We start from the raw sequence: 12,168 nt of genomic DNA, 5'->3' as shown, positions 1-12,168 counted from the left end.
CAGGCACAGCATGAAGGCGGCAGTCCACTGTCCCTAGCTACACAGATCACAGTTAGGATGGGTTAAATTGCAGTAAACGAATTTCCCCAAGGGAATTAATAAAGGAAACTTAATTAGCTATAATTGCTATTTAAACAATAAAATGCAGATGCAAATTTCAAACTAGTTAGGTGGCCTCACCGAGTTGCATTTTCAGTCTTCTGTCTTAGCACCCAACAACACACCGGAATAATGCATAGAAGGAAGATGAAGCAAGAAGGAGCTGAGATGAAGGAGAAGAAAGAGGAGGATGCAGTACACCTGCAGAGGACAATAGGCCTCCTGCCTGCTGTGTCCTTCGTCGTAGGTTCTGTGGTGAGCAATGGGATCTTCATTGCCCCTAAGGGGGTCCTGACGAACAGCGGCAGTGTGGGGCTCTCTCTGCTGGTGTGGGCATTATGTGGGATCCCCTCTCTGTTTGGTGAGACACCTCATTCTTTCAATTGTCTACCAATATACTCACTCTAAAAAATAGATTGCCTACAGTCATACTCATTATTGGTGGTGACTTCAATGAGGCCCCAGATTTGTATGTTGACAGATCTCCCCCAAAAGGCAGAACAACTAACTTAAACTTAGTTATTAATGATTTTTGTAGTCATCTATCATTATTGGATGCTTTTAGATTTGTACATTCAAACTCATCTGATTCATTTACGTGGTTCAAGGCTGATTTATCTCAGAAATCTCGCATCGATCTTTGGCTTATTTCTGGTTCTCTGGCACCCTCCTTATGCTCAAGCAATATCTCTCCTGCTCTCCAAACAGACCTTGCTGGAATTGATCTTGTCCTATCCAATGCAAAATCCAGTAAACAAAGAATTCAGGGATACTGGAAACCTAATTCTTCTTTCCTTCAACAATCCTATTGTTTAGGCATTAAAAAAAGTAAAATAAATAGCTTCATTACCAGGAATGATATCGCCTCTATTTCTAAATGGGAATTGTTTAAATTTGAATGTAGGAAATTTTCCATCACATTTGGCAAACTGTTCAAAAACTAAAATGACAAGAAATGCTAACATTTTAAAGGAAATAAATGATATTTTAAATATACCACTTCCTAATGATGAAGATAAAACAAACCTGCATTCTTTACAAGAGGAGCTGAATACGCTTTATCTTGAAAAAGCAAAAGGAACATTAAGCAGATCAAGGTCAAAATGGCTGGAATTGGGAGGGGGGGGGGATTCATACTTTTTTAGTTTGGAAAAAATACGGGGAAACCAAAAGGATTTATTCATTATATGTCAATAACACTCTTACTACTGATGAGGAAACAATCTCTACTTTTATTTCTAATTTTCAAAAATTATACACTTCTTCTTTTGACCCTCAATCTTGCAGCTCCTTCTTCGATAAAGCTTGCTCATCCATCCATCCATTATCCAACTCGCTTATCCTGCTCTCATTTATTCCTAAAATAACTCAAAGTATTGAACTTTGTGAAAGTCCTTTAACTGATGATGAACTTGATGCTGTTATTAAGAATGCCCCCTCCAATAAAAGCCCTGGACCTGATGGGTTACCGTTTGAATTTTACAAAACTTTCTGGGAGGACATTAAAGATATGATTTTGGCTGTCTTTGAGGAATTTATTGAAAATGGAGAGCTACCTGAATCAACGAAACAAGGCCTTATTGTTCTCATCCCTAAACCAAACAAAAATAGTTTATATTTAAATAATTGACGTCCAATATCATTATTAAACCCGGATTATAAATTGTTCGCTTCACTGTATGCTAAAGGACTGAAACCCTGTCTGAACAAAATTATATCACCAACTCAATCTGGGTTTATGAAGGACAGACACAAGTAATAATATTCGTTTAATCCTAGATTTATTAATTATTCTGATTTGATTAACGAAGAAGCAGTTATACTTCTTTTTTTTTTTAGATTTGTGCAAAGCCTTCAACACTGTGGAACACCCTTTCATAAGTGAAGCTTTACTTCATTTTGGCTTTGGGGAAAATTTCAGAAAAATGGTTCACACGCTCTATAAAAATAGCAATAGCAGTGTCTCTAGTTACCGGTACTTCACCTCATTTTGATGTTAAGCGAGGTATCAGATAAGGGTGTCTGATATCTGTTTTTATTTTTAATTGCTGCTGAACTTATTAACCTATACACTGTACATTGTACAAGTATTAAAGGTATGAAAATAGGATAAAATAACTTAATAATTAGTCAACTGGCTGATGACACCTGTCTCTTTTTAAAGAATGAAGATCAAGTGCTGGTCATTGTAATGTATTGGGACTTATGTTAATGCGCATGCTCTCTGGTTAGTCTTTGATGGGGGGCTCTCGCGAGACGAGACCAGGAAGTAATGTTAAGTATGAGCCGAACTGGAAGAAACGCAGATGTAGTCTGATGGCTGAGTATCCTAAATTTGCTAAGTTCTAAGTAAAGAGTTCGTTACAACCAATGTCTCTCTCGTCTCTAAGTCGAATCTTACAGTCATATTGGAGGCTTTAAAGAAATTCTGTAAGACCTCAGGCCTTACTATTAATCAGAGTATAACAGTACATAATTCTGATAAGATATCAATAAGTGGTATAAATGTAAAAAATTCAGTACGATATTTTGGTATCTTAATGAATAAGTCAGCGTCTGATAGAGTATCTGGCAATTTCTCACCTAATATAGAAAAAGCAAAAAAAGTCTTTAACTGTTGGTTGCAAAGAGACCTTACCATACAGGGCTGTGTACTGCTGTCAAAGGCAGAAGGTATCTCAAGAATAGTATACCCTGCCATCTCACTTTATGTTGATCCAAAAGACATGTGCAGCCATTGATTCTCTCCTATTTAACTTTCTATGGAAAAACAAAACTGAGTATGTTAAAAGAAAAACATGTATTAGAAACTGCTCTGAAGGGGGCTTTAATGCATTAGACTTTCAAACAATCAGATTTTCAAGGTCAGTTGGATTAAGCAATGTTTATCCAAAAATAATTGTCAGTGGTTTTATATTCCCAATTTATTATTTGATAAGTGTGGTGGCCTAAGATTTCTGTTATCTTGTAATTACAAGTGTAATAAACTGCCTCTCAAGCTCGCCAGTTTTCAAACAAGCTCTTGCAGATTGGACGATTGCGTTCAAGCATAATTTTTCTCCACATTCATGCATAATATGGAACAATCCGCATGTATTTGTAGCCGGGTGGTAAATCTGTTAAATATGTTAAATGATTTTCCACTTAAATTTAGTATAGTTTAACTGTTAATATATGTAATTGTTACACTGTCAAGCCATGTAAAATGTCATTTGATGTATTTAAATTGTGAAGCAGATTGCGAGTGTATTTTTATAGTTTTGGTTGTCATTGCATGTTTTGACCAGTAAGTGGCAGTGTTGCGGACTTTTATTGTAACTCCGCGTAAGTTATCCAAGTGCATCTTGGGTACTCTTTCTGCAAGTTATCCAAGTGCATCTTGGGTATTCTTTCTTTTTTCTTGTGTGAACCACCTGAAAATTGGGGTGTGACGGTGCTCTGACTCCGTAGTAAGTAGGTGTAAATATCTTGTGAAATATACCTGTAACATTATTCCAAACAATATTGTATGTCGGTAATTTGACACGATGGTTTGATTTAGACGCTACTGGAGTTGATGTTCGGTGATTTTGGGCGCGAGCCGTCGACCACTGTTCGCCATTGCAGGCATGACAAGGTAATGTTGGCGTGCATAAAGCCACACCATGCCGTTGTATTTGGGTAGTAAGGGAAATGTAAAGGTTTTATATGCATTTTAATTCTGTTTAAAGGTAACTGACAGAGTGAGAAGTTGCGCAATCTTCAGGAAGTTCCACATGTCTTTGTTAAACCCTGTTTAACATACATAGTCCACTACCGTATTTTGCACCGTATTTTGTATTTTGTATTTATTATTTTCCTTTTAAAATCTTTTCTGTTAAACTTGCCACATCTGTGAACATTTATGAGCTGTTTGCTCGAAAGACACAGGAATTTATGCACTCAGTAAAACGATCTGCATTCGAAGGTTCAAAAAATAAAATTAAAGCTACAAGAACCCCGGAAGTAATTATGTCCTGTGTGGTATCTAATTCCACGGGCTACATATTGTCTAGAAATAAGTCCAGATATAGTATAAAAGAATGGATGGATAAGGGTCTATACTTTATTTTAGAAGTACTCATTGAGAGAGGCAACCTCTACATATATGAAGATTTTGTTCAGATGAAGGATATGAATATTTCTCGAAAAGAATATAACAATGTTGTAAAAAGTATATCACCAAAGTTACTATTTCTCATCAAAAGTGCATTAATATATGGCCCTTTGAGTGGAGAAATTCCCAAGCTCTTAATTGGTGGGAAAGACCTATCAGATCCCACATATAATAATCGCCATATCAGAAAAACACTGACCTCAGATCAGAGTTGTTTTCCCAAATCGACTCTTCTATGGAAACTAAGTTTTCCAGAAATCTTAGCAGAGGAAGTTTGGTCAGACCCTAATAAATTCCTCATTCCAAATAAAACAAAAGAAGTTCACATGAAGATATTACATAGATACTACCCTTGCAATGAATTGTTGCATAAATTTAATGAAGATATTTCTCCAGTATGCTCTTTCTGCAAAACAGAAATTGAATCTATTTCCTTTTTTTGTGATCAAATATTTTTTATTTTATAATTTTTTAAACAAGACACACAAATGAACAATAATGCAAACAAAAACCCACCCACAAACGAGAAAAAAGGGGAAAAAAACTATAGAAAAAATTGCAAAAAAGAAACAGCATACAGTACTCGGTCAGTGTTCAGTCAATAAAGTTCTTCAACTCAGCGGCCACAGAATTCCACATGTCTATAGTTCCAGCCCTTGCTCCATGGATCCTTGCTGTCGAGAGCTCCAAATATACAATGTCCAGATATATATATATATATATATATATATATACCAATGACGAGATGACAAATCATCTGGAGCTTTCCAACGCATAGCAACCATCTTCTTGGCTGCTGTGAGTCCCGCAAGCAATATGCGCTGCTTGATTAGTGGTACATGTAGTGCAGAGAAGTCATTTAGAAGTAATACCGCAGGCTCAGCGGGTACATTAATCGACAAAAATTGGGACAATTTATCAGCAAGCATTTCCCAAATCCCTTTCACCCTTGGATAATCCCAGACCATATGAAAGAAGGTTCCAACCACATTCAGCGAACAAAATGTACAGTTTGGGCTATCAGCAAGTTTCATACAAAACCTCTGTCGTGGGGTGCGATATGTCCGATGTATAAAATTATAGTGTATCTGCTGATGATCTGGATTCCTAGACGCTAAGAGAATACTAGACCATACCGTCTCCCAACAGAACTCAGTATCCAGATCGGGCACATCTGTTCTCCAAATTGTGTCCAGCGCAAGGGGGTTGTATGTTCTTTCCAGGATAAAGCCATACAGCACAGAAACTAAACCCCTAGTACTAACCTTTTCACTAATTATTCTATAAAGTGGAGGCACTGGGAGAGAAGAGAGCCACGGCACCCCGTGAGCCTTCATGGAAGCCCTCAGCTGAAGATAGAAAAAAAAAGACCAGGCCGGTAAATCATATTGATTCCTGAGATCCTCAAAAGAACGCAGACCACGGTCATCACACAGATTACCAAGAGAGTGTACACCCCTACTGGACCAGCTATTATGCGGGATAGGACGACGATCAACTAGGAGACCTTGGTTGTAAAATATAGGAGAGCAAACGTTCCACTTAGCGGTGATCTTACATGCCGACTCCACAGATCTCTAGACCGCAACCAGGTGTGATATGATGGGGCGAAATCGTTTCCTACACTGGGCAGTAGAAATATTAGAAAACAGTAAATCTGCTTGTCGTATGGGGTGAACCAAGTTTTCTTCCAAAGATTTCCACGCGACCTCTGCACCAGGATCGAGCCAGGTCGTAAGTGAACGCAAGGTGTAGGCCCAACAGTAATACTTTAAGTTAGGGAGCGCAACGCCACCATCTGATCTGTTACGATCCATGGTCGTGCGTTTGAGGCGAGGAGGCTTGTTCTTCCAGACGAATTTGGTAATCACTGAATGGAGTTTATCCCAGTACCGAGGAGGGGGCGGAAGAGGGAGCATAGAGCTAACAAAATTAACCCGCGGCAATATATTAATCTTGACGATGGAAACCCTAGCACGAATGGAATTCGGCATTGAAGCCCATCCAATCATGTCCTAAGAGACCTTCTTAAAGGTCAAGTCGAAGTTATATTTTGTTGTGACTGTCAGAGACGGAAAGATGTCAATCCCTAAATATTTGAAGTGGCTTACAATCGGAACAAGCGGGGGAAGTACGGCCGAACGCATGGCCTCGTTCAGGGGCAATAACGCTGATTTGGTCCAATTAATTCTGTAACCCGATAAGGAACTAAATTGGTAAAAAATATCCAGGAGAGGAGGAATTGATTTGGGGGCATCGGCTACATACAGGAGACAATCGTCCGCGTATAACGAAATAAGGTGAGAGGTACCATTGAGCACGAGGGGAACAACGAGATCAGACTGCCTAATAGTCTGCGCTAGGGGTTCCAGTGAGAGCGCAAACAGCAGGGGGCTAAGGGGACAACCCTTCCTGGAGCCCCTGGCTATATCAAACAAGGGTGAAGAAGTCTTCCCGGTTAGAACTCTAGCAGTAGGGTTAGCATACATCACCCTGATCATATTAATAAAGGGATCACCGATACCCATGGCAGCCAGCACAGACCAGAGAAAAGACCACTCAAGGCGGTCAAAAGCTTTAAGAGCATCAAGTGACAGCACAGAAGCAGGCGTTCTAATGCTAGAAGCTTTGTCAATAATGTGGAGCAAACGTCTGACATTGTCAGAGGCCAGCCTTGTTCTGATAAACCCAGTCTGGTCGCCGTGTGCTAACTTAAGCATATAATTTTGGAGGCGGCCTGCTAAAGTTTTAGCGTAAATCTTAACATCAGCATTGAGCAGAGAAAGAGGTCTATAATTGCCACATTCAGTGGGATCTTTGCCTTTCTTCAATAATAATGAAATAATAGCAATATTCACATCCCTTGCGAGAGACCCTTCATCAATAGAAAACAATATCATGTTGAGAAGGTGTGGACCCAGAACTTCCCAAAAAGTTAAATAGAATTCGGGGGGGATGCCATCACACCCAGGCGATTTGCCTCTGCGCTTAGCCTTAACCGCCTCCTTCAACTCATCCAGAGTGACAGGAGAGTTCAGTGAGGCAGATTCCTCTTCTGTGAGACGAGGTAGTACGAGATTGTCTAGAAAATCTTTATGCTTGGCTGCATCTGGAGTAACCTCAGAGGCGTACAGGTCTACATAAAAGGACTGGAATACCTTGTTCACCTGCACAGGATCAGATCTGACTATGCCATCAGCATCCTTGACAGTAGAAATATCAACAAAATGTTCATTAGATTTCAAACGCATGGCAAGCAGATGACTCGGCCTTGCCCCATTAAAATAATAAAACTGCCTTGTGCGGTGTATTTGGAATTCAGCTCTTCGTTTAAGGAGAGAATTTATTTCTTTTTTAACTAAAATGCGCTGTAAGGCTGTGCTGTCACTGTATTTGGCCTGTAACTGACTGTCCAGAGCGATGAACCTATTTTCAAGATCACAAAGCTTCCTAGCCCTCGCCTTACTTAGAGTCGAAGTATATACTGTAGTATTATTCAAAATAAAACCCTTAATCGCATTCCAAAGAATCCTTGGGTCACCAACTGATCCGACATTAATAACTAAAAAGTCTTTCATAGCAGCCTCAAACTGTGTCTTAAATGACTCATCATTCAGGAGGGAGGTGTTGAAGCGCCAGCGAGGGGCCTTGTTTAAAGAAGGGCGGATAGAGGCCTTAGCTAACACTGCTTTGTGATCAACAAGGGTCATGGGGACAAGTATAACATTATCAATATTTTGGAATAAGCCCTGCGAAACAAAAATATAATCGATTCTCGAGAAGGACTTATGCCTTGCTGAATAAAATGAAAAGTCCTTAGCAGATGGATTAAACCTTCTCCAAAGGTCCATCACACCCACCTCATCAGCCCACCGTACGAGTATATCAGAGGCCACCTTTTGGTCATGCGATGCACTACTCCCTGACCTGTCCAGCACATTATTCATGACCGCGTTAAAATCGGCCCCCACAACGAAAGCACAATCGGAATATTTTAACATAGTGACTGTAAGTAGATTGAAAAAGTCTTTGACACAGCCATTAGGAGCATACGCAGATACAAGAGCAATACACCGCCCTTCAACAAAAACCTTAACCAAAGTTATCCTACCCGACTCGTCAGAGAAACACTCATTCACAACCATATTTAATCTGCGGCGGCAGAGTATCGCTACCCCTCTCGTTCTACTGTTTGCGCACGATGATGCCACAACCTTGAAATATTTATTAGCTAGTCCGTTCACATCAGAGGATAATCTGTGGGTTTCTTGTAAAAGGATGATGTCTGCCCCCCTCTTACGAACCACCTCCATCAGTGCAACACGCTTGCTATGGTGATTCAGACCATTGGCATTAAGGCTAATAAACGTTAGAATCGCCATGGGCTGAGAGTGTAAAAACGGCTGACTAGACAGACCACTGACCTGGCATTCGTCCGAGTGAAAGATGCATCAATGAAAACAGTAACAAAAAAACCCCCAACTAAACCCACCCACATAACATTAACCCCATTGCGCACACAGGCATAGAGATGTTCCTGCATTTCTCTAGGCTATGACTGGTATGCAAAGCAATGCTTCTATCCAGCAAATTCGACCAGAATTATATTCAAGAAACAACATGAAAGATAAGCAGTATACAAGATAATTAGGCCACTACGAACAGTAGCCCAGAAACAATCATTGACAATAACATTAGAAGTAGGCCTACAGCCAGAGAGAGTGCGACCAATATTGAATTATAGCCTAATGGCTAGGCCTGAGTCGGGAGGGGAGAAAAAAAACACATACTGTATTATGAAATAAAAATAATAATTGCAAAAAGCCTCACCTCCCCACACTATAAAAACAACATAAAAGATAGGCCTAAGCAGTATATGTAGATAATTAGGCTACAACGAACAGTAGCCCAAAAACAGTAGACCTTAAAAGTAAAACCATACGTTATAGGCCTAGAGCCCAGGCGGAGGCAGAGAAAAGTGTAGGCCTATTACGAAAATATTGAAAGGCCTAGGCTAATAAGCCACTAACCTAACCTTACTCAGTAATGAGTGTTTGGCCTATCACACAAATCACACTTCCATGGTAGGACACAGGAAATAATAACATTCAAAAGTAGGCCTACAGCCAGAGGGAGTGCGACCAATATTGAATTATAGCCTAATATATGGCTGAGTCGGGAGGGGTAAAACAAAAACACATAAGCCTACTCAACAAAATTAGCTTAATGATAAATGTATTATGAAATTAATTACAGAAAGCCTCACCTCCTTACACCTTAGGCTAGATAAATAAACAGCCAGGTAGGCTATAATAATATGTATAATATATATTATTAAACTGGCAACTTCTTCAGGACATTGAAGACGGCCTTAAAATGGCGCATAAATCTTATCCAAACTGGCGTCCAATAATGTAGGCTAGGCCTAGATCAGATTATTGTGTGAAAAAAAAGCGACCAGATAGGCTAACATAGAAACGAAAAATATAGACGTCTAGCCGACTACAGGTAGCACACAGACCTCAACTCAAGAACGGGGCACCTACCCCAGCAAAATTACACATTAGTGAACGGCATCAGACGTCAGTCCAGGTCCACAAACGAAGGTGAGTGGCAGCTAGCAGCGGAGATTAGCCGCCAAGATCAGGCTGGACCCAGGGCGTCCAGAAACCGCATGGCTTTCTTGGGGTCGGCAAAGACGTGACGCTCTCCGGGTTTGGGGAGCAGGACCAGACCGGCGCTGAAGTTGTAGTGGTATCTGAAGGAGGGGTGGTCCTGTCGCAGCCTCCTCCGAACCTCATTGAACTTGGCCCGTTTCTGCGCGTGGACGGTAGAAAGATCCGGAAAGATGTGGATCCGTGCGTCCTTGTATTTAAGAACACCCATCTTCCGAGCCTTCTCCAGAATATCCTCCTTCTCGCTGAAGGTCTGTAGGCAGAGCAGGTAATGCCTGGCCGCGGGACGATTCCCTTCCTCCCCGCTCCGCACGCGTCCCACACGATGAGCTCTCTCAACTCTGGGCAGAGTGGTCAGGTTCAGCATGTCTTTCAGGAACCTCGCAGCAAACTCGTGCTGCGGAGGCGACTCAGAACTCTCCGGCAGGCCAATGATTCTCAGGTTATTCCTCCTGGACCTCGATTCAAGATCAGCACAGCGTTCGGTCAGATATTCCACCTGAAGTTCCAATTTACCGATTTTTCCATCTCTGGTATCACCCTTGTTCTGGAGCTCGAACACGTCCGCTCGGTTCAACTCGACAGACTCCTCGCATTTCGTAATGGCGGATTCCAGCGCACGCGTCTTCTCAGAGAGGCACTTGTCCATCTGATCAAACTTGGCTAGAATCGGGTCAATGTGCCTCTTGATCTTCTCGTCAAACGTGTCTCTGAATTCTCTGACCATGTTCTGTACCTCCTCCATCATTTTGGCCAGCGGCTCAATCTGTTTCTGCTCTTCTCTCGACGAGCGGCCCGTCTTCCTTCTGGGAAGCGACTTGTTGCTAGCAGGTGCCTGGCTGGACCTGCTAGCATCGGAATTTTCATCCCCAGACGACATTCTTCGGCCAAAAAAATCTAACAAAAAGTCGAAATACACTGCGATAACGTGAACTTGAATACGAATGTCAAGAATACAGGATTTTGCTCGACAGAAATATGAAATAAAGTCACGGGCCTCCGGAGCTCACAGCCAACGTGGCATTTCGCTCGCTGGCCAAACCGGAAGCCGAATCTATTTCCCATTTATTCTATGAATGTACTTACTCTCAAGAGTTCTGGGTTGAAGTTGCTCAGTGGATTTTTGTAACCTTTAACAGATTGACACCAATTTGAGAAGACATGGTCTTGTTTCTGAACTGTAATACAGACTCGCAGTCCACTAACAATGCTCTCAAGCGTATCTGTCTTGTCGGCAAATATCATATACATAAGGCTAAAGTGCTTCAGATCACACCTAATATCCAGCTGTTTTGTGTTGAACTGCAACATCTCTTTGACTCCGTTTCTAAGATAACAACAAACAAAAGAGCTATTAAGCCCTCTCAAATACTACTCCTACTACTTTTGGCTCCTCCCGTTAGGGGTCGCCACAGCAGATCATCCGTTTCCATTTTTTCCTGTCTTCTGCATCTTCTTCTGTCACACCAGCCACCTGCATGTCCTCCCTCACCACAGCCATAAACCTCCTCTTTGGTCTTCCTCTTTTCCTCTTCCCTGGCAGCTCCATATTCAGCATCCTTCTCCCAATATACCCAGCATCTCTCCTCCACACATGTCCAAGCCATCTCAATCTTGCCTCTCTTGCTTTGTCTCCAAACCGTCCAACTTGAGCTGTCCCTCTAATATAATAATTCCTCATCCTGCCCTTCTTCGTCACTCCCAGTGAAAATCTTAGCATCTTCAACTCTGCCACCTCCAGCTCCACCTCCTGTCTTTTCGTCAGTGCCCCTGTCTCCAAACCATATAACATAGCTGGTCTCACAACCATCTTGTAAACCTTCCGTTTAACTCTTGCTGGTACCCTTCTGTCACAAATCACTCCTGACACTCTTCTCCACCCACTCCACCCTGCCTGCACTCTCTTCACCTCTCTCCTGCACTCCCCGTTACTTTGGACAGTTGACCCCAAGTATTTAAACTCATATGCCTTCATCACCTCCACTCCTTGCATCCTCATCCTCCCACTGTCCTCCCTCTCATTCACGCATAGGTATGCCGTCCTGCTCCTACTGACTTTCATTCCTCTTCTGTCTAGTGCATACCTCCACCTCTCCAGGCTCTCCTCAACCTGCACCCTACTCTCGCTACAGATCACAATGTCATCTGCGAACATCATCGCCCATGGAGACTCCTGCCTGATCTTGTCCGTCAACCTGTCCATCACCATTGCAAACAAGAAAGGGCTCAGAGCCAATCCTTGATGTAATCCCACCTCCA

General features: G+C 41.7%; 1 protein-coding gene across 1 annotated transcript in view; it reads left to right on the top strand.

Moving 5' to 3' along the window:
- The first annotated feature begins 231 nt into the window (after positions 1-231).
- Positions 232-12,168, top strand: part of LOC130109715 (cystine/glutamate transporter-like) — a 34,078-nt gene continuing 22,141 nt past the window's right edge. Inside the window, exon 1 of the mRNA XM_056276706.1 lies at positions 232-460. Within this exon, the coding sequence (XP_056132681.1) occupies positions 232-460 (229 nt within the window). The remainder of the gene's footprint in view (positions 461-12,168) is intronic.

Source organism: Lampris incognitus, chromosome 3 (assembly GCF_029633865.1).
Source record: "Lampris incognitus isolate fLamInc1 chromosome 3, fLamInc1.hap2, whole genome shotgun sequence".
NCBI lineage: Eukaryota > Metazoa > Chordata > Actinopteri > Lampriformes > Lampridae > Lampris > Lampris incognitus.
The sequence above is the reverse complement of the archived record's forward strand: the minus strand, read 5'-3'. Positions and strand labels throughout refer to the sequence as shown.